Source organism: Lissotriton vulgaris, chromosome 9, assembly GCF_964263255.1.
Source record: "Lissotriton vulgaris chromosome 9, aLisVul1.2, whole genome shotgun sequence".
Classification (NCBI taxonomy): Eukaryota; Metazoa; Chordata; class Amphibia; order Caudata; family Salamandridae; genus Lissotriton; species Lissotriton vulgaris.
The window spans coordinates 869,482,448-869,504,433 of NC_141697.1; the positions used below are offsets into that span (position 1 = coordinate 869,482,448).

The 21,986-nt window shown below is 41.4% G+C and overlaps 1 protein-coding gene across 1 annotated transcript in view; it reads left to right on the plus strand.

Moving 5' to 3' along the window:
- Positions 1–21,986, plus strand: part of LOC147692397 (cytochrome P450 2A13-like) — a 326,869-nt gene that overhangs the window by 208,713 nt on the left and 96,170 nt on the right. Inside the window, exon 5 of the mRNA XM_086938614.1 lies at positions 13,267–13,443. Within this exon, the coding sequence (XP_086794740.1) occupies positions 13,267–13,443 (177 nt within the window). The remainder of the gene's footprint in view (positions 1–13,266; positions 13,444–21,986) is intronic.

The window sequence follows — 21,986 nt, forward strand, 5'->3', positions numbered from 1 at the left end:
ACCCCCCATCATTAGATATGGTTAGGCCCCCTTTTTGGTTTAATTCATTTATTTTTCTTTTCCACCAGCCCATGAGATCCTCTCATCGGATCAACTGTACAATATCTGAAAGTACTGACTTCTAGACACCAATGATAGAAACCCTGATTTCAACTCGAGTAACATCTCAGTCTCACCCGTTTCAGAAGGAGCAATACTGCTCTAAGATGGCGCTTAATCAGGACGCTTTGGATAGCTCTTCCCCATTCCCCGCTCCTCTCCCCGCTCGACCCATCGGCAAACACGCTTGGCCGCGTTGCCTAGCAACGAGGCCCCGGGCACGCCTACCCACGGCAACCGCGTATTCACGCATAAATGCGATTGGGACTCTTGGTGAGGTACCTGCTGTCCTGCGATCTTACTCCATCGCCGTGGGAGGGGTAGGTGCTGACAAGCGGTTGCCTCGAGCGTAGAAGGTAAGGAGGGGAGACGGGGTAACTGGAGCTGGACTGCGATATTCTCCGCACTCCGGCTCTTTCGGTTAGCTTTCTGTTGTTCTGCTCCCGATGCCCCGGGCTGCCCTTAGATGGACTGCTTTAATTTAATTTTGGCTCTAACGGGGGTGTCCCACCACGAGGCGCCGTCGGGCGTCGAGCATACTCCTTGCCCCCCCTAAGAGCGATGCTGATACCTGGTAACGACGGAAACATCCGTCGAGTACGCTTGATTGTGATTGGCGCTGGGCAGCGATGTTGTTTGGGGCCCGTTCGGTGCCCGCGGTATCACTGCTTCTGTGGGTCCCGTGCCCGGCTGTTGTTCTCCTGGGTCCTCGGGGTCCGTGACTGGGCGACAGACTGCCCTGCGGTTGGCATGGTCCACCTGTACCACCACCACTTTGTACCCAGATCATCGGGACAATGTACCTTTATCGACCTACCTCTCTTCTACTCCCAGGTAATTACCGAACAGCTCAGGCCCCACAAGGACAGTCTGTGGGGACCTTCCTCCAGGGATTGTGGGTAAGAACCAATATTTTATCAACACATACTGAGGCTCCTTTTACCCCCATCCCCCTTCAGGCACATATGGCTACCCTCATAGCTACTAGAGAACCCTTTGCATTTTTTGGCACATAAATTGGCAAATAAGCAATGGGTGTAGTACACTGTATATAAAGAGAATTGTTTTAATATGTTAAAATGTTTCACTGATGCATGGCTTCCAATGAAACGCATGATTTACTCTCCCTTTCTCTCACTGTTCGTAGTTGTGACCCCATTTAGCCACAACATACACTGGGTAAATGGCTCTTCCCTTCCTTGATGTTAAGACCTGACCTACATATTAGATATGAGGCTACAAAGAATGATTAGTCTTTCATTCAGATTTCTATGATTATTTTTTCTTCTCTTAGAGCGGGCATCCACGCAGGACTCCATCCTGCCTTGGTACTTTCGACCACGCAGGTTGTATATGGTACATCTGACAGCCTGGATAAGTTTTCTAAGTTTATGAGCACGCTAAGGTCCTGAAGAATTGCCTACACGGCATGAAACATGTTGACCACACCATAGGTGAGGGTTGAACGAAGCCCAACTACTTCACTTTGAGCTTCGGTACCCCTCCCTTCACTCTTTTTATAAGGCAGTTAGCCACACGAATAAAGTTGTCTGAGTGGACTATACTTACCTTTTTTAAATCACTCCTTCACGCTCACTACTTCACCCCCCAGGTCCCTCACATGCACTCATCCACTGGCCAGGAACAAAAGAACTCCACCAAAGTGTAGCACTCTGTGCTACCCGTCAGGCATTGCACCGCCAGCCGGACGTTGGAGCAGGAGGCCAATGATGAGACGAAACAATCATCAGGTAGGATGACAACAGTCGTCCAGCTTTATAGTTGTGTGAGGCATCCTAAGTTCCGATAAGGAATTCCTTGTATTACCCGGTACACCTATACACATCCTTCAGTGAGAGAGACACTCTGTTAATCCTTATTCCTTTGGGGAACTTTGTACATTCTTTTGTTATTAATTTATTTATGTAACACACTCTGACAGTCTACATTGGGATGAGGTGCACTAAAAAATAAATAAGTGTTTGAGAGGAGGTAAGGCTAGATTATGGGCACAATTGGAGGGTGGTAGGAATGGAATCCGTAAAAATGAAGGTCATGGTTGTTCTAGGTGTCACTAAACACCAAAGCTGGACCTCCCTCCAAGTGATATCACATCCAGTTAGAGATACTGTATTTGTTGTCCTCTGGATTAGTAATAGATACCTTACAAGAAGCAGTTGTAACAAACTCACCCTGTGCATGGAAATCTAGCCTGGCCAACCTGGATGTCATTAACCCCTTATCGCTAATGCATGAAGTGCAGGTGAAGAATTTCATGCCAACCCCCCAGGGAAAATTCACCTTGATCTTCTCCAATCAGGTCACCATGTTTGTTCTTTTGTTAGTTTTTTTTAGATAGAATTTTATAGTAAAAAAACTGTATGTAATATGGAGTATTGATTGTGTAATTAAAATGTCCAATTTGTATTACGTTCGGTAAAATGTTTTAAGTTGATATTGTAAATTTCTCCTCTTTAGTGACCAAAGCCTTCCTCAGATTGGCTTATAATGGAACGGTAATAGTAATGTCACCCTTTAAGTGTCCAACGCCTTCCCCAATATGGTTTAGAGTGGAGTGGGAATAGTAACTGTTACCCCCTTTAGTGTCCAATACCTTCCCCAAATAGGTTCAGACTGAAGTGAAAATAGTAAATGACACCCTTTATTGTCCAACGCCTTCCCCAAATTGGTTGAGATCAGAGGGGGAATAGTAAAGGTCACCCATTTAGTGTCCAATAAATTCCCCAAATTGGTTGAGCTTGGAGTGGGAATAGTAAATCTCACCCCTTTTAATTTCCAATTATTTCTACAAATTGGTTAAATTGGAGTGGGAATAGTAAACCTCACCCCTTTAGTGTTCAACTCCTTCTTCAAATTGGTTTAGATTGGAGTGAGAATAATAAATGTCACCCTTTTAGTGTCCAACACCTTCTCCCAATATCATTAGATTGGATTTGGAATAGTAAATGTCAGCCCTTTAGTGTCCAACGCATTCCTCAAATTAGTTTCGATTGTAGTGGTAATAGTATATGTCACCCCTTTCTGGTCTGATTACGAATTTGGGGGTGTAGGAGTGGGCTACCACCCCCCCTCCCACGCTGCCAAACAGGGCTTTCACTTGCCCACCAGATTATGGAGTATTCTAGTGGTCTGGTGGGCACCCTGGTGGTGCAGTTTAAAGGCTCCTATGTGAGCCTTGAACTGCACCTCCACGGGACCACCAGGCCACGTTCCTGCACAGCATGGACAGTGCAGTCAATGCCATGCAGGAATGGGGTGCATGCACACAGGGGGGAGCAATACGTGCACCCACCCAAGATGGGCCCATTTCTTTCCTCACCTCCAGCATATTCCTGGAGTAAGAATCTCCATGAGACTGCTGTCGGTGAGGAAAGTCCTAATATCCTTGGCAGTGCGGCAGGGCGCCACCAAGCATATTGCAGTCTTCATACTGCTGCCCCACAGCCAGGGATTCCTGACCCCTTGCGGTTGCAGCAGTGCCATGGTGGTCCGACCTCTCAAGTTTTATTACGGCAATCGGGCTGCCGGTGCAGTGGTGGTTGGGCAAAGAATGCTGCACCAGCATGAGTTTGGAAGAATCTCAGGTCGCCAAATTCATCATTTAGCCCAAAACATCCAACGCCTTCCCCACATTGGGTTAGATTGAAGTGGGAATGGTAAAAGTAAATAAAACATTTTTTCTTTTTTTCTATTAGTAAAGAAACATAAGTTCTATTTAAAAAAATTGTATGTGGTACATGTTCAACTTTTATTTTCCATTGTTTAACAGATTGTTAACATTTCTTAAAAGAGTTTATATACATATTTGCAACAATATTTCAGCATACATTTTTCAGTATATATTAAATAATTGTATATAATTTATGCTTTACAGTTTTTTCACAAAATTGTTTGGTATTGTATGTATAATGTTTTTTACATTTTTTTGATACAATTATTCAGTATCTTTACAATATTTTCTTTTCATTTCCATGGGGGATCGTCTTTTTTGTTAGTTTCATTGAGCTGCCATTTTCTTTTACTGCTACCTTCTATTTTGTAAACTATTTGTAGTATGTTTAGTCTATTTTCTCATTACCAGCTTGTGATAAGATGCCGCTGTTCATTGAAACAGGTCCGTCCTTTGTTAAGGTTTTTTTTAAAGGGTTTTGAGAATTGGGGATTGGGGGACCTATAAAGTTAGTTATAGTCTTGTTTGTGGGTTTCTTGTATATTTAGATGTATTAATGTTACTGTTTTTCGATAGTTTTTAGTTCTGGGTTTTCGCACACTAATTTAGTAATGTATTGCTTTGTTTTGTTAAAATATGTTATGTGAGTTATATATTGCTGGTTAAGTGTTATGTATATGTATTTTTGAGAATGGAATGGGTTTTACGGGTGGACTTTTTTATTTACTTGTCAGCTTTTGGTCCACAAATGTGTCCTATGGGCATTGGGAGTTTACTTTGTTTTAAAAGGAAATCTTTTGGGATTTATAATAAACCAATGTTTTTTATTTTGAACCACTGTTTATGTTTTTTTATGGTTCCTAAATACTTTGAATTGCTTCATGCGATCTCTATTGCATTTGCATTAATTTTGCTTTTTCTGGGGGGCTTTTTGGACAATATTTTCCCATTTTTGGAGGATTTCTATTTCTTACAGAGAAAGATCTACAGCTACAAAACAGTACGTTTTATTTATTGCATTTCTTTTGGTTGGGAAATTTAATATTATATTGTTTGTGTAAAAATGATGTGACTGATTTGTGGAATTATTGTTTGGCTTGTGGGTTGTAAATATTTTTGTGATGTAATGAGTTTGTTTTTAACTTTATTGATTGCAAATGGTTTATTAAAAAAACAATTATATATAATTTGATTATATCAGTTTTCCTTAACATTGGAATCTTAATACATTTTTTGACTGATGTAATAATATATTATATTCATTGTTTTAAAAAAAGATTGGTATATTGGTTTAGAATTTGTTATACTTGTTGAGGACTTTTTCTAGGTTACTATTTTTTTTATATATGCTTTTGGCGATAATTTCTAAGTAATCTACGGCTTTGTTATTTATGAAGAGTTTGGCTTTAAATTGTAACTTGTTGTAAATTCTTTTTGTTTGTTTGGTAGGTTTAGGACCAATTTGGCTAACAGATTGCTCTATTCATACTTCTTGGTAGCTTTTCTCTTTTTGTAGTGCTTCTTTAAATTTGTAGGGTGCAGGTTAGGTGCTGCCTATTGTGGATTGGAAGCCATTGTGCCATCCTTCAACTGCATTGTTTGTTTTGGCCTCCTGTCCCAAGGTGCTGTCATAGAAATTCCACCATAGCATTTGGAATTTGGGTTAGCATCTGTGTCTAGAGCGATGCAATCTGACAACCCTAGAGTCTTCTAAATAGTCCAGTAGGGGACTAAATTTGTCTTCATTCTGTTAGTAGAAAGGGCTTTCCATTAGTAAATTGTAGTGGCTGGCTACATCTGTGCAATTGGGACATAGGCTAGTGCTATTATCATTTTTGTTTCAAAGGAATATTGGCTGTTTGTATATTATTCTACACTTAGGCTTGATCTCGAGTTTGGTGGTCTGACTGCCTGAACATCACAGTTTCTATAAAACCGCAGCATTTGCAGTCTTCAGACCACCAGATTATGGGTTTACCACAGTGCTTGCGGTGTGGCTGCGGAGATCTTGCTGTGGTGGTGACTATTTTTCCATATAAATCTATGCCTGTGTAAACAATTAAACTTTGTATATGTCGAATGCACAAATATGCGTGATACATGTGGAAAAATACCATCTACCTATTGCTGGATTCTGGCCCATACGTGGGCAGTCCAAGCAATGGGTATATTGCACAAAAAGGACTCACCTGCATATCGCCTCAAACAGGGTCGTAATCCTCGGAGTGCAGATACTGCTGTGAAGGGGGTCATGATGAAAGGGATCCACTATGACCTCTGTTTGGAAGAACAGGAAAACAATAAGTACGCACCCCAAATCCTTTGTTTCTGCCAACTTGAAGCTGGTAGTCACACCGCTGTGGTCGGCTTGTCGGGTAACCAACTCGTAATATGAATGTCAGTGAAACTCTTCTGTTCCACCCTATGCAGCTGCCTTTCCACGACACGACCCCGGCGGTATTCTGACAGTGTCAGCAGTTCGGCCACGGTCTTTACAATAGCAATCTTTCCTACTCGTAGTGCAGCGGTCAGACCGTCAGCTCAGGCGGTCAGACCACGGCCACAGGTACGGCGGTTCACAGTGTGCCAAACCTATAATAAGGCCCTTTAGTGTAGATATTTGGAGGTCTCCCAATATACTTTGATTGAAATGAAAGTAACAGCCTTGTATAGCTGTGTAGTGGTACGTTTTTTGAATGCCTGGAAACATGGCTTGCTCAAATTCTATGATTATTTTTGGGGAGTAGTAGTTATTTCTTTTATTTTTATAAAGAGGCTGTCGTAAGTGCTGCTTTGTTTATTTAGCAGTAGGTTATATTTAAAAGGGATATTTTTCTTTCGATTTTAACCATGTAGGGTGTATATCTGAGTGAATTGCTTGGGACACATTTGAATGGACCCATCCATAATCCATGTTTGATATTGGCTAAGTTTTACTAGGTTATCTGCTGTAAAGAATATTATGATTTGTTTTTCATTATTTAAGTTGTCCTATAAATGGAAAGATTCCTCATTATGGCCTGATTATGATGCAGGTCAGATGAGCATCTGACCAGCGTCATTTCGGAATGGAAACCGAATGACTAAGTCAGCAGTTCCATCCAACAAATTGTGATGCGAGCGCCCATGAGGCGGTCAGAAACATAAATGTTTTCATTGTGGATTATGCTGCGGTTGGAAAAGGGTTGCAGCACAAGCCGCATTGGAAAAAATGATGTTTTCAAACATTCATGCACTGTGTTCTAGGCACCATGTTTACGTTTGGGGCTAATTTAGCCAACAGATTGTTCCATTCGTACTTCTTGGTAGCTGTGCTCTGTTTGTAATGTTTCTTTAAATTTGTAAGTTGTAGGTTGGGTTCTACCTAGTGTGGATTGGAAGGTGATATCCTCCAACGGTATACACCTGTTACAACGCAACTTTTACAACTACCTACCATTACAACGCAACTTTTACAACGCATATCATTACAACGCATTGCGCTGGGGGGCGCTCTAGGATAGGGAATACGTTTAATTTACTATCCAACACCTTCCCTAGTGTCCACGGGGACTGGAGTTGGAATAGTAAATTATACTTACCACTATCCATCACATCTAAGCGCTATGCGTTGTAATGGTATGCGTTGTAATGGTCGCGTTGTAATGGTAGGTAGTTGTAATGGTATGCGTTGTAACGTCATACATCCCCTCCAACTGCATTGTTTGTTTTGGTTTCCTGTCCCAAGGTGCTGTCATAGAAATTCCACCATAGTATTTGGAATTTGGATTAGCGTATGTGTCTAGAGCAATGCAATCTGGCAACCCAAGAGTCTTTGAAATAGTCGACTAGGGGACTAAATATGTCTTCATATTGTTAGTAGAAAGGGCTTTCCATCAGCAAATTCTAGTGGTTTTCTAGATCTGTGCAAATGGGACATAGGCTAGTGCGATTATTTTTTTAGTTTCGAAAGTAAATTGGCTGTTTGTAGATTATTATACACTTACAGCTTGATTTCGAGTTTGGTAGTTTGACTGCCAGAACGTTACAGTGTCTAGAAAACCACAGCACTTGCAGTCTTCAGACCACTATTACTAGTTTACCAGGGTGCCGGTGATGTGGCTGCGGAGATCTTGCTGTGGTGGTGACTATTTTTCCATATGTATTGATGCCTGTGTGAACATTTTGACTTTATATGTGTTGAATGCACACATATGCATGATACATGTGGAAAAATACCATCTACCTATTGCTAGAGTCTGGCCCATATGTAGGCAGTCCAAGCAATGGGTATATTGCACAAAAAGTACTCACCTGCATATCGCCTCAAACAGGTTCGTAATCCTCAGGGTGAAGATGCTGCTGTGAAGGGGAACTTGAAGAAAGGGATCCACTTCGAGCTCTGATGTAAAGAACAGGAAAGGGGTGAGTAAACACCTCAAATCCTTTGCATCTGCTAACTTGAAGCTGGCGGTCCCACCACCGTGGTCAGCTCTTCAGATAGCCAACTTGTAATATTAACAGCACTGAAACTCCTCTGTACCACCCTGTGGTGGCTGCCTTTCGCCGACCGTGACCCCGTCGGTCTGCTGGGAGTGTCTGAAGTTCAGATACGGTCTTTACAATAGCAGTCTACCCTACTCATAATACAGCCATCAGACCGTCGAGCTCGTGCTCAGATTGAGACCATGAGTACGGCGGTGCACAGGCCGCCAAACTCATAATAAGGGTCTAAGTGTACATATTTGGAGTAGTCTCCATATATTTTGATTGAAATTATAGTAACAGCCTTGTATAGAGGTGTGGTGGTAAATTTTTTGAATGTCTGGAATCATGGCTGGCTCAAATTCTATGATTATTTTTAGAGAGTAGTAGTTGTTTGTTTTTATGTGTTTTAAGGGGTTGTCATAAGTGCTGCTTTGTTTATTTGGTAGTATGGCAAATATAAAAGTGATATTTGTGTTTCGATTTTCACCATGAAGGGTGTATATCAGCGATTGGTTTGGGACACATTTGAAAGGACCCATCCATATTCCATGCTTGATATTGGCTACATTTTACAAGTTCATCTGCTGTCAAGAATATTAGGTTTTGTTTTTCATTATTTAGGTTGTCCTGTAAAAGGAAAGGTTCCTCATTATGGCCCTGATACTGATGCCGGTCGGATGAACATCTGACTGACATTGTTTCGGAATGGAAACCGAACGACTAGTAGTTAGCAGTTCCAACCAACAAATTGGGATGTGAGCACCCATGAGGCAGTCATAAACATCAATGTTTCCATTGCGGATTGTGCTGTGGTCGAAAAAGACCCACAGGACAAGCCGCATTGGAAAGATTTTTGTTTTCAAACATCCATGCACTATGTGCTAGGTACCATGTGGTACCCTGCACACAGGGTATTGATGTGTTTTGGGACACCACAGGTGCCTTCCAGGTCCATATAGCAGAGGCCGTGGAGGGATGGGGGTCCTGCTATGGGCCCCCAAATCCGTTTCTGGCAGCCTTTCAAAGGTGGTCTGACTGCCATTGAAAGGCTGTCTGAAAGCGACATTGTATTCCTTATGGGAGTTTCTGAAAAGGTAGCACCCTTCATGTAGGGAATTACATTCCGAACGATGGTTTGAAGGAATCCTTGATCCCGTCTATAGCTATGGTCGAGCCCTTTGCCCACTGCCTCCTACTGCCAGCATCCTAATATGCCGGTCGGACCGCAGCACCAGATGTCAGTTCATACCCCAAACGACAGCCTGTTAGTTATGATCCTACCAACATTGTAATGAGGCCCTAGGTGTGACTGTTAAATATTCAAATATGTGTATGTATTCGTATGTTATATTGGCAGGTGGGGTATTGCTAATGATTTTTTAGTTTGTGCAATTGAACATTTTAAACTGGAATAGGTGGTAGTTGGGGTGTTATGTGTTTAAGAACCTTAGGTAGTATATTCTTCAGGATTTTGGTTGTGGGTTCCTGGGAGCTAGTGCTTGCCTCTCATATAACCTGCAATATTGCCCTAACTTCTGTTTCTGTCACATGTGGGGAGTCATTGTGCTCTCTTACATGAATCATGCAATCATCTTTTGTAGAAGCCAATTTACAGCATGTCTGCCTTAGAATAATATTTAGTACATTTCCAGTTTATATCTTCCAGTGATGAACTTTCTTGGCAGTAGGTGTAACCTATGTGATTTAATAACTGCATTCATGCTGTGAAGTGATATGCTTTGCAGCCTCTGTCATTTTACCTGGAAGGAGTGTAATACCATAAATATATATAATATTTTAAAGTGTGTACGTTTGTTATTTAGATGTAATAATATGTAACTACTTCTGTTTTGTATACTAACATGTACGTTCTCTTTAGATGTTTCACTCGGTTTTGCAACTTTTCTGTAGGAGGGCTTCTAATGTGGAACAGGTGCTTTCTTTTCTGTAGGATGAAAAGAACCTATAAGTTTCATTTTGAATGTTAATTTGTTGGTAGTTTGTAGAGGGTGAGGTCATTAGGTTTCTTTTTTCACGCTATGTTGGTGAGTTTATAGTGTTCATTCATTTTTGAATACCTACTTTCATATATATATTTGCTGGTTTGTGATACTTTGTATTTTCTGGCACTTTATCGTTTTTTCAAGTCATAACTTTTTCTTTTAGGAAGTCCATGCAAAGAGATTGGAGTTGGAGAGTGTTTTAATGTTTATTTGCTATTTTATGTTTTTTGCTTAATAACAATTACGTTTTAGTTTAGATATAAGTTTACTTACTTGGTTAGGTAGCTATTTAGATGATATATATTTCTTCTGTAATGGTCTAGCGCGAGAATTCAGCAAAGTTTCCTCTTCATGTGCGCTTGTTGTTTTTGAAGCATTTAGGTGTTTATGTTAGTGTTCTATTTATATTTGTTATTTAGTTGTTTGTTTGATTTTATTGGTTAAAGTTGTTTATAGTTTTATTTTATTGAATATAATTTAAAATATTTAACTTGATTTAATCAGTTGAATCTTTCTATGGTAAACACTAATTTAGGGTTTAAATGTAAGTGATGCTATATTTGTTGGGGTTGTGTTATTAATATTTTAGTTATATAATATATTGGGGTGAATAGCGAATATTTTCTTGATTTAAAGTATTTTTATTTAATCAAAATATGTGTATAAACGGTCTTGGGCTTATTTGAAATCATTGTTTTTTGTAAAAAGTATTTTTTATTTACTTATTAATGATTATTTTCAAATCAATATTTTTTACATATTTTACGTTTATTTAAACGTGACAATATTTTTGTTTCCCATGTTGTTGTTTACCATATAGGTAAAAATGTATATTTTTAATAACATTTGTGTTCTTGAAATTTATGGTTTTACTAGTTAAGTATAGGAAGTCAATATTTTTTGTTATTGATATTTAATTTTCAATATTTTTATGTTTCAATATTTTATGCATTGATATTATGTCAGTGATGCCTATTCTGGACCCTTCAGCCTGTGTTGACATCACCAACTTCTACATCTTATGACACTTTGTTCAGACCATGGCAAAAGCATAGGGTAGTTTTCTGGGCTTACATCCCTTCTTTCTGTTATTTGTACTCACCCCATGTCTTCCCTTTACCCATTTTGTGTGTATCAAACAATATTTACCACTACCTCATTACCTTGAAATTTTAAAACTATGTAGTTTCCATTTTCTGACATTACACAAACATTGCATAAGGCTAAATAGTTTCTAAACTAAGCCACCATCAAAGCTATTTGCAATTACAGTGCCAGAATAAACCATAAAATACCAGCAAAGCATTCTCTGTTCTCAGGGCCAAGCTGTGCATTCATTGCCTACCATGCTGCAACACAAACACACCCACCTCAAAATCTGAAAAGGCCTGACAACCTGCCTCTCCCACTTCTTCACCTAACTCTGACCGCTGTTTCATTTTACTGAAAAATAAAACAAATGAATGTAAAATTAAGATGAAATGTGGCTGTTACAAGAATGGACAACAAAAGTGATGTGAAAAGTTGGAAAGATATAGGAAAAGTTTATTCAAAACTTATGCTAACTTGATTGACCTGCTTCTAAATAGACTTTCAACTGGGGGTTGGCTTGTTTCTAAGCACTCCCAAATTTAACAAACTAAGAACAAGTGGCTCATGGTGTAGATATTACAATGTCGATCATCTGGCCACATGATTTTAATGTTGGAAGTTGCTTTTGCTGTAATTGGTGCTGTAGGTATTAGATGATCTTATTTAAATGTGTTAGGAAATTGTGAGCGAAATGTATGAATACCTTGTCGCAAAACTCCAGTTTCAATTTGCAGCCAGTGTTTTTGTGACCAATGAAGAATTTAACAAATTGACCTATCTACTAGTTGATCGGTTGGCTAAATTCTGATTTGGAGTGGGTCACAAACTTACCTACCTCATGTATACAAATGATGCATGTCACATTAATGTGGTAGATCAACACTCACTCTGATTAGTGGCCATCACAGGGATGGTGGCATGCTAGGGTCAACATACCACCATGTCTGTGACCACCTCTCACTAAAGTAAATATTTTTAAGATGCAGACCATTTTCCTTGAAGGATTCAGTAGTTCATTTAACAAGAAAAGTTTTCTTTTTTTGAAAGGTTGTTTTAGAGTTGGCAGCTTTCCTCTAGACCACTGTATACTCCCCAACAAACTTATATTGTATATTAACAAAGAGGAAGATGTACGTAGGAGACCTTTTCTTTTCTACAAATGCATTTGCTCCTTAAATCTGAAGTCAGTAGTTTTTCAATGTTTTGTTCCCTGATTTCCCTCGCAGAACTCTGACACATTGCAAACTAATTTAGTTTTTTGAAGGAATGTCTTCAACATACTCACTCTGAATACTGAATCCATATGGAATGCAATCCCATTTTAGGAATTGGTAAAAGTTTATCAATTCCTAAAATGGGATTAGTACATTAAAAAATATATTTTTGCAGTCTCAACTCCAAATCAGGGTGTTTGCAACCATAAAAAGAATGTGTACATCTCACCCTTTTGTTGCTCCTAGAACATGTTAAATGAATGAAGAGTTGAATATTCCCAGCAGATTATGAGCACAGAAAGAGAAAAATAATTTAGTGATGATATAGGCAGTTCCAGGCTCCCCAATAGGACACCCAGAACTTGTGGAATGTATAATACTCACACACTGCTTCTTTACCTTCATTACTGCTAGCTCCTTACGATCCCCATTAAAAGATGAGCTTTTTATTTAGAATATATTTATTAGGTTTTATTCAGAGGAAAATAAATCTGCTACAAACAGCACAGAAGGCAATACAAGTCTACATTAGCCAGAAATATCATACTGAATGCAAAACCTGCTACAATGACTACAAAAATGGTTACAGTGTTTTCAGATGCAAAAACACATTTCCAAATGTTTGTCCTTTGGGTAAAATATCAAGTATTGTGTTTATGGTGGTATAAATAATGAATGCTTTATATTTCATTACATGCAGATATTCTCTAGTTTTACAAGAGTCGTAAAGCACCTCCCAGGTCCACACCACGCAAAGTTGAAGCACCTGGAAAACCTCCGTAACTTTGTGACAGAGAGAGTCAAAACACACAAGGAGACGCTCGATCCCAGTTCCCCACGAGATTACATCGACTGTTTCCTCACAAAGATGATAAAGGTATAAATTCACAGCTTTGTAAGTAGCAACACTGCATTTCGTCGTTCATGGTAAGGTGTCCACTCTATGACTTGCTGTTTGTATCTACTTCTGAAAAAGATTGACTCATTGACAGACCTGAATTTAATGCTTACCCATATATATATAAACTTCAAATTTGCCAGTCCCTACTGTCAGGCTCTACACTGTCTTCATTTTTTTAGATCAGTGCATCAGTAAGCTCTTGATTACCATTTGAAGGACTGTAATATTTTCTTGTCAGGGGCCATAGTTCCACAATTCTCCTGTAACAGTCATGAGGTAAAGAACCTGTCCCTGTTACTAGTTGATCCATCTAAGTGACAGAGATGGGTCAGAGAAGGTGCATCTGTCATTTATATGTTCCTTTTCAAGAGCACATAGAATGATGGAACAGCACCCGAGAGATACCAAAATCAATTATTCTTCACCATCCCTACATTCCAGGCTACAAGGATGACGTTTTCTGCTTATACACCGAGGGCCGAATTTATAATTATTTTCAACCAATGCAATGCAGTAAGACATTGCATGAAAGGGAGAGGGCAGGAATGTGCCATATCCATCTAGATATGCTGCATTCATGCTCTCTTCTTGCACTGGTGCACCTTTGGCTGCATAGTGCTAATGAAGGCACTTTGCACCATGCATAAACGGGTGCCCCCGTTGCAGGCAGGATTGATTTTGTGCAGGAAGGGACACTGTTAGACCTGACAGCCTTGGGATGGTCTTCCCTCAACATTTTGCCTTACTACTCCACTTTTCTGACCTTGTTTTTGCTGGTTTCAGGACTTTACCTCTGCTGACCAATGCTTAAGTGCTTGTGCTCTCCACTAACATGGTAACATTGGTTCATACCCAATGGCCGTATTTAATTTACTTATAAGACCCTAGTACAGTAGTACACCCAGGGCCTGTAAATGAATGCTACTGGTAGACTTGCCACACCGATAGTGCCACCCACTTAAGTAGCCCCTCAATCATGTTGACCTGGCCAAAAAACTTTTGCCAGGCCCTAACCTTCCCTTTTTATACATAACCGCTACCCTTAAGGTAGGCCCTGGACAACCCAGAGGGCAGGGTGCAATGTATTGAAAAGTCATGACATGTTCTTTTAAGTTGTACATGTCCTGGTAGTGAAAAGCTCCTAAAGTCTTTTTTCACTATTGCAAGGCCTATCTCTCCCATAGGATAACACTGGTATTACCTTATTACATTTTAGTGTATTTTCAAATTCAGAAAGATTAGACCTCCCAAGTCTTGTGTCTCTGGAATCCTAATTTTAAATCCCAGCTTATGCTGCAGTCTGATTTGAATTTACATTTCTGAAAATGCCACTTTCAGCAAGTCTGCATTTTCTTACTTTAGCAAAAAGAACAATTGATTGGCAGAGTGCTGAAACAATGTTGAACATTCACCCCCAGTACAGAGTTCTGGGCCTTAATCCATTGTTTCTTTACCCACCATGACATTCCAGTTTAGTTTAGACCCAGCCATATGCAAATCAGAGATGACCTTGCTCACCATGGGAACAGTCCAGCCTGAACTGCCAGGCCAGGTCCTCCCTGGATTGGAAACAAGCCTCCTGGGAGCAGTTTCATGGTATCACCCTTCATCAGCCAGGCTAGCTTGACTTCAGTGGCATGGTGAGCATGTGACCTACGTAAGTGGAATACCCTACCCACTTAAAATGACAAATGCATTTGTCACCCCAGGCTGCATCCTGTCCCCACAGAGTGTGCTGACCTTCTGGCTTCTTTCCTGGGTAAGGAGACTAGACCTGCATCACTTGAACTGAACCAAGAGTTATTCTAGCTGGATGGCTGGCCTCCTTATCTGAAGTCTCAGGAACATTAAAAGCTTCCAATGAACCTGCTTTTATACCTAGACTCTGTGAGTCTACCATGCCAATTGGGGCCTCTCCATTCCTAGATCCTTGGAAGTGCACCTAAGGGGTTTCTTCAGCTGAACCGATGCATCCTCTGGTGAGCGCCGAATCCCCGAGCAGAACTGAAGCACCTCCGTGGCTGAGCAGCGCATCTTCAAGCAGAACTGATGCATTTACGCTTTTGTTCAGTGGGCCTAAGTGGGTTCCTGCAGATGGCCTGTGCTCCTTCCCGGTCGGCCTCAACTTTTGATTTTGTCCGGTGTGTCCAGATATTCCAAATAGCATTTTTTGCTATTCAATTTGTCTCTATAACTAAGCTCTATTTTTCTAACCTGGTGTGGAATCTTTTTGTGTGGTGTTTTCTCTGAATAATGGTTGAAGGGTTGCATAAATAGTTTACACATTGCTTCTAAGTCAAGCCTGATGGCTCTGTGCCAAGCAACCAGAGGGGAAGCACAGGTTTGTTTAGTGTTTGTTTATGTTTTCTCCTGCCAAGGATTGTGGTTACTGTTTGACCAAAGCTCACACCCCAGTCAAAAGGGAATCTTCCTGCACAAAAGCAATCATTTCTTTATATGTGTGCTGCAGAATGGACCCATTTTGAAACTCTTTGTGAAAATTATAGAATTCTTTTTTGATAAATACATTTTATTGCTTTTCAAAAACACACACTTGACATTTCCAAGGCAGAAAACTTTAAATACCAAGTGAAGAACCATATTTTAATACCTTAAAGACCGTAATATTACCACCACTTGCTCCACACCTTGGTATGCCTGGATCCATGGGCATCCCCTGGATCGATATATTTGCTCTTCAACATTAGCACACCAGTCCATGGCGGTCCACCAGTTTGACAGAGGGGGTCCGACGGGAAACGCTGCTACTTTGCAAGTTCCCTCTTGGCAAGTAATGTTCTAATACCAAATAAAGTGCAACCTCCCAGCTTTCCCCCCAAATCATAGACTATTCCCAGCAAAATTACTTTGGGGGATGGCCAACACTGGGCCTCCCAACATGTATGTGAGGATTGAATATATTCCCCCCCCAGGTATTGTTGGATCTTTGGACATTCCCAGACTAGCTGAAAAAATTATTCTCCTCTGCTTGACAACGTGGGCACCAGGGGGTTGCCAGTTTGTTAGCCCACTACAGTCTAACCTGTAAGGTAAGTCACATGGAGGAAATTAACTTGTATCAATCGTAGCCTGGTGGCAATGACCAGGGATCTGTGGACATGCAAGTATCTCTCCAATCAAGATCGTGTATTTGACCCACCCAGATCTCACAACGGGCTCTGAGTCGATCAAGGGAAGGCACAGCATGTATATACAAGATTAGGAAACCTATGAAATTCCTTTCCTCATCAGGGGGCATGTACAGTTTTGCCTCTAATGGGTTGACGTTGGGCACATTACCCAAGGTGTTACAGTGTGAGGAAAGTACGGGGCATATTACCAACAACTAGCGATAATTATCGCTATGTTGGCTTAGCGGCAATATTTTTATCGCCGAGCTGCGGCGATTTTATCGCTTAGGAACCTTGCTATTATCAAGGTTTATCTCCTAAGCGATAAAAATCGGCCGAAATGCATGAATATTGCTGAAAAGTCAGCAATGTTCATGCATTACCGAGCTAATGCTCTTAGCCATGTTATCCACCTACCATTGGATAACATGGCTAAGAACTGCTCAGGGGCAGAATATCTCCAAAAGTTGGTAATAGGAGATAGCGATGTTAGCGACTGTTTCCAGTCACTAACATCTTGGCACGCCCACTTTGCATGTCATTAGTGATAAATTTCACTGACATGCAAAGCGGGGTCCAAGATGGTCGCTATCTCCTACTAGCTGTCGCTAACTGGTGTTAGCGACAGCTAGGTAATAGGGAGATAATTTTATCTCCGCTTTCTTGGCTTTTAAAGCCAAAAAAGCAGAGATAAACCCCCTTGATAATTTGCCCCTACATGTCTTATTTTAGGTACCAGTAGAATAGGGATCTATGTAGAGAGACTTATGCTTAGATTTCCTGGAAAAATGTATTATGTGAACACTGCCATATGTCTCCCAGTACCAAAATACCTATGAGCTCCCATCTTCCAAGTCCCTATAATCCCAATGTATGTTGCAACCATCTACACTTTCAAAGGGGGTATCAAGGGTAAATCTGTGGTCCCAGCCTGGCTGCCATAAAGCAGCATGCCACAACTGCAGAACAATCTGGGTGAATCCTGATACATTTCAGGGAACCAAGTCTCTCTATAGGTAAGCCATAGAGGACCCCATACTCCAGTCTCCAATTTCAAGTTGGTATGTCGGGTCATTCCAACCACCAATCATTTATCATTATTAGATGGGAGACCCAATAGTAAAATTGAATATTTGCCATTCCCAGACCTCCATTAGATGCTGACCTTGTGCATTTACCATAGGCCACTCAGGAGGGGTGGATGGCCCATAATAAAATATTTAACATTAGTGAATAACACCTGGAACCAGTGCTGATGGATCCATAGCGATAAGTTTTGGTTAATATATATAATATGTGTGGGAGTAAAATAATTTTGAATAAGGCTATTATTACGTTAAGTGGCAGTTCAACCCAGGAAGTCAGGGAACTTGTCAGATTAGACAGAAGTGGTTGCAGGTTTAGGCCTTATTATGACCACCTCACACCTGCACTGCCAAACCCATGTTTGAACTGCCCACCAGATCAGGAGTTTTCTCTTGTCTGGTCATCGGTTCTTTGGCGTTCCCACGGTGGTGCCTATGAAGTAAGCATTGCAATGGGAATCTCAAAATCAGTACCTGCAAGGCTTGGACTGCTGCATTCCATGCCATGCAGGTACTGGGATGCAAGCACACAGGGGAACACATGTTGTGTCCCCCCTGTATGCATCCACATGTCGCAGAAGCACAAGGTGTTTCCTCACGCCAGACATTTCATCGCAGTCGCACGGCCATGGAAAATGTGGCAGTGAGGAAACTCATAATATGCTTTGTGGGGCTGCAGTGGCTCGCCACGCGTATTGCAATTTAAAGACCTCCGCAACACCGCCAGGGATCTTTGATCTCTGGTTTTTGCAGTGGTCCCAGGGTGGCCCGACTGCCCTGGTCATAATATGGTAGTCAGAAGACCGCCACCACCATCCCCCTGAAAGTCTGGCAGTCTGTGAACCACCAGACTCGTAATAAGCCCCTTAGAGTCCATGTGAGGTGTGGGTCCAAGGCGTAATGGGCCTCCAGATATGGGAAACAGCCTCCTGATAGGAAGTTGGGTTTGCCAATTAGCATTACTTTCATCACTATTCAAGGGAACTAAAAGAGACTTGGTCCAATTGACCCTCAGATCCAGTTCCAGGGTCAGCGTATTTAATAGGTGGGGTCCTGAAAAGGAGGGCCGGGAATGAAACAGGAGGCCTTCATCCAGGGATAGTGCAATACAGTCTTCAATTGCCAACCCCCAGTCAAATCCCCAGACCTGTGCATTCCAGCTGACCCCGACCGACAGGGGTTCTATGGCCAGAGCGAACAAGAGAGGGGACAGTGGGCAACCTTGTTCTGTGCCCCGTTCAACAGGGAAGAGGTTCATCAGGTCCCTTTAACACAAGCCTGCGCTCCTGGTTGTGCAAATAAAGTTGAAGATATGACCGAAAATTGAGTCCAAATCCCATTATCATTAGAATGTCCCCCAGAAACTTACAGACAACCAAATGGAATGCCTTTTTGAGGTCTACAAGTAATTGAGCAGTGGGGTCCCTCAATTCATATAGTCTGGCCAGGACTATATGAAGCAGGAGCACCCTGGTTGCTCTAAATGTCTTTACAAAGACCCCTAAGCTTGAGGCCCGGCTGGGCTCTAAGGTTGGATTTCCTAAATGGAGTAATCATGATATGACCTCTTCAGGATCACAATAGCTGCTTCCAGGAACGTTAACTGTTGATTCTCCGCCCTCTCTTATCATTTAAGATATAAGTGTGCTTTGCCTCTCCTGGTGGCTTTCCCAGCCTCGCAGATCACCTCTGGGGATGTCACTGAATCAGTGTTAAGTATTGTTGAAATTTGTGTGTTAGTGTCTGTGTTTGTGTCAATTTATCATCTGTGAAGTGCTAAGCATTTTTTTTCCGCTATGGTCTGCGAGTTTTGTGTAATCAGCGTGATACACCCTATAGTATCTATATTGTGCCAACATAGTACAATTATTAGCAAGCAGGTGTGTCTCTTGAAGCATGATGGCCTGGGCATGTTTCTTTGTGAAGCAGAGAACCACACCTTATTTTATTCGATCAATAAGGCCCTTAAGATTCTAGCACATGGGTATGAAATCATACATTAGTTCAGTGGAGTGAGAGAGAAGGGGCATGAAGTTTCCCCTATCATGAGCTATATTTCATTCATAATGTCAAGGAGTGGCTATGCCATAGTGTGTGTGTGTGAACAAAAGAAAATCGGGCAGGCAACAACAACAAAAAAAAACCATGATGTCTGATGGGTGGACAACTGAAACTCCCTCCCAACAACCCCTCCACCACCAGAAGCATCTGTCGGCCTCCCAACACTTATTTCATTGAATAGCTCCTTCATCATCTACCTGATGTAATTATAACCCTGCAGGATGGCATGGTGCTGTCAAATAGTGAGTACTGGGTCCAGGATCCATCGGAGCAGTGACTCGCAAATCTGTGGAGTGAGGCGAAGGAGTTCTCTGCCTCGGTATTGCCTTGGTATGCTCATTGGACTATCTACTTCAGAATCAGATGAGTCTTTCATTAAGCAGTGTGGGTTTCCTCACATGGTGCACCTACAATGTGTGGTCCAATGCCTGGTGTGTGTAGAATTGTTAGGTACATCAGGGGACCCCCAAGGAAGGGGCCTGTTATTGTGGATCAGCTTCTATTCTGTAGCCCATTCCCGGCCACCTCTGGAGATTCAAAAAGAATGGGACTTGGAGGTGAAATTTTACTTTAGTTTTGCAGGTAACATGAGAATGCATTATATCTTTTGGGCTCTTAACTTCTTGACTTTATCAAAGGATTTTCTCAGCTGTTGTACATTTCGGGAGTAATCAAGAAATATCAGAATTCCATGTTATGGAAAGCACTAGCGACTCCTTTGCATGCGCCCTGTACAGATTCTAATCTGGATCTTTATAGTTGAGGATTTTGGTGATCATGGGTCTTGTATGAGCTCCTGGTGGTTTATTTTCTGCAAAGGCTCTGTGGGCCTGTTTGATGTTAAAGCACGAGGAGAGTTTTCCGGAGGCTACAAGTGAGAATACATTTTTAAAGAAAAGTATCTGGGTTCTTGTCTTCACCTCTCTCAGGGAAGCTCTCAAAGTGCAGGTTACAACACTGTGCTCTGTTTTCAGCATCTTTCACTTGATTTTCCAATGTTTTTGCAATGGTGTACAGATGGGAGACAGTCAAGGTGAGTTCTCAGACCTTGTCCTCTAGGCACACGTTCCCCCATGACTCTATCTGCCACCCCTCGCAGACCCTGGTGAGTAAAGAAACTTCAATCCCAACTTCCTCTATTTTTAGACTCTAGCGCTGACTAGAAGTCTGAATGGCCTGCAGAATGGCATCCAAGTCACCATGACCAGATGGTTGGATGTGCTGCGGGGGGGCTAGGGTCACATCACTAGTATGCAGTGTGTCTATTTTCCCTAAAAAACTTTAGACTGCAATTTGCTCTGCCTTTCATGTTCTCATAATATTGCTCATAGTGGTAGGCACTAGGAATCTAGATAACATTTTAAATTACATTTTTACAATGCCTAAAATGTTCATTGTATTCTCATTACTTATTACATGTCTTGTTGCTGTTTTTATAATATTCTGTGTAGTTGACTTAAATGTACTGAGAAACAGATTGTTCCTGAAGTAATAATTACTTTTTACTTAAAAGTGGTAATTCTTTTTAGTACAGTGTGTGCGATACAATGAATAATGAAAAAAAGGTTTGTTGCTGTTTCCACAGTGTCTCTGGTCCCTTTATTGGATTGTTAGTAACCCAAAAGCAATACTTCCATGTCAATTACACATTGAATAGTGTCTTGCAGGGCTACAGTAACTTGTCTTTCATATTCATCACTGGTACTTTGAACCAAGTTTTTCAGTGTTACCTGTGAGTAGGAAATCACACCTTGTAGAGTTACACCAAAGTCATAACTTGCACAAGTGTAATCCGGCCCGCTTGCGCCCCTAGTTGTCAAGGCAGCAGCACCAGCAACCGGCACAGATGTTGCAAGCTACCAAGCCCCAATTGACACAAAGCTGTTCTAGACCTCTGTACCCTCCCAATTGGGTAGTTCTTAACTGTTGTTTTCTGCAATTGGGAGGGGGCATACTATAGGTCCCTCCAGCAGCCCATCAACTTCATCCAGAAAGACAAAAAGAAGACGGGGAGACCTCCACTCCTGCATCCCATGATGTTGGGCCCAATCTACTGTGCTCCTCGCTGCACAGGATCTTAGTTAGTCTGATGGGCCTTGTTGTGTTATGTGGCATGACACCACTTGTGTTCCCTCCAGACTGGAGCACAAGCGAACCCAGGACCCCCCAGAGTCCGGAGCATCTCACAACTGCAGATGCTCCTAACTGCAGATTGCACTCCCTCTTCACCACCTGGAGCTCC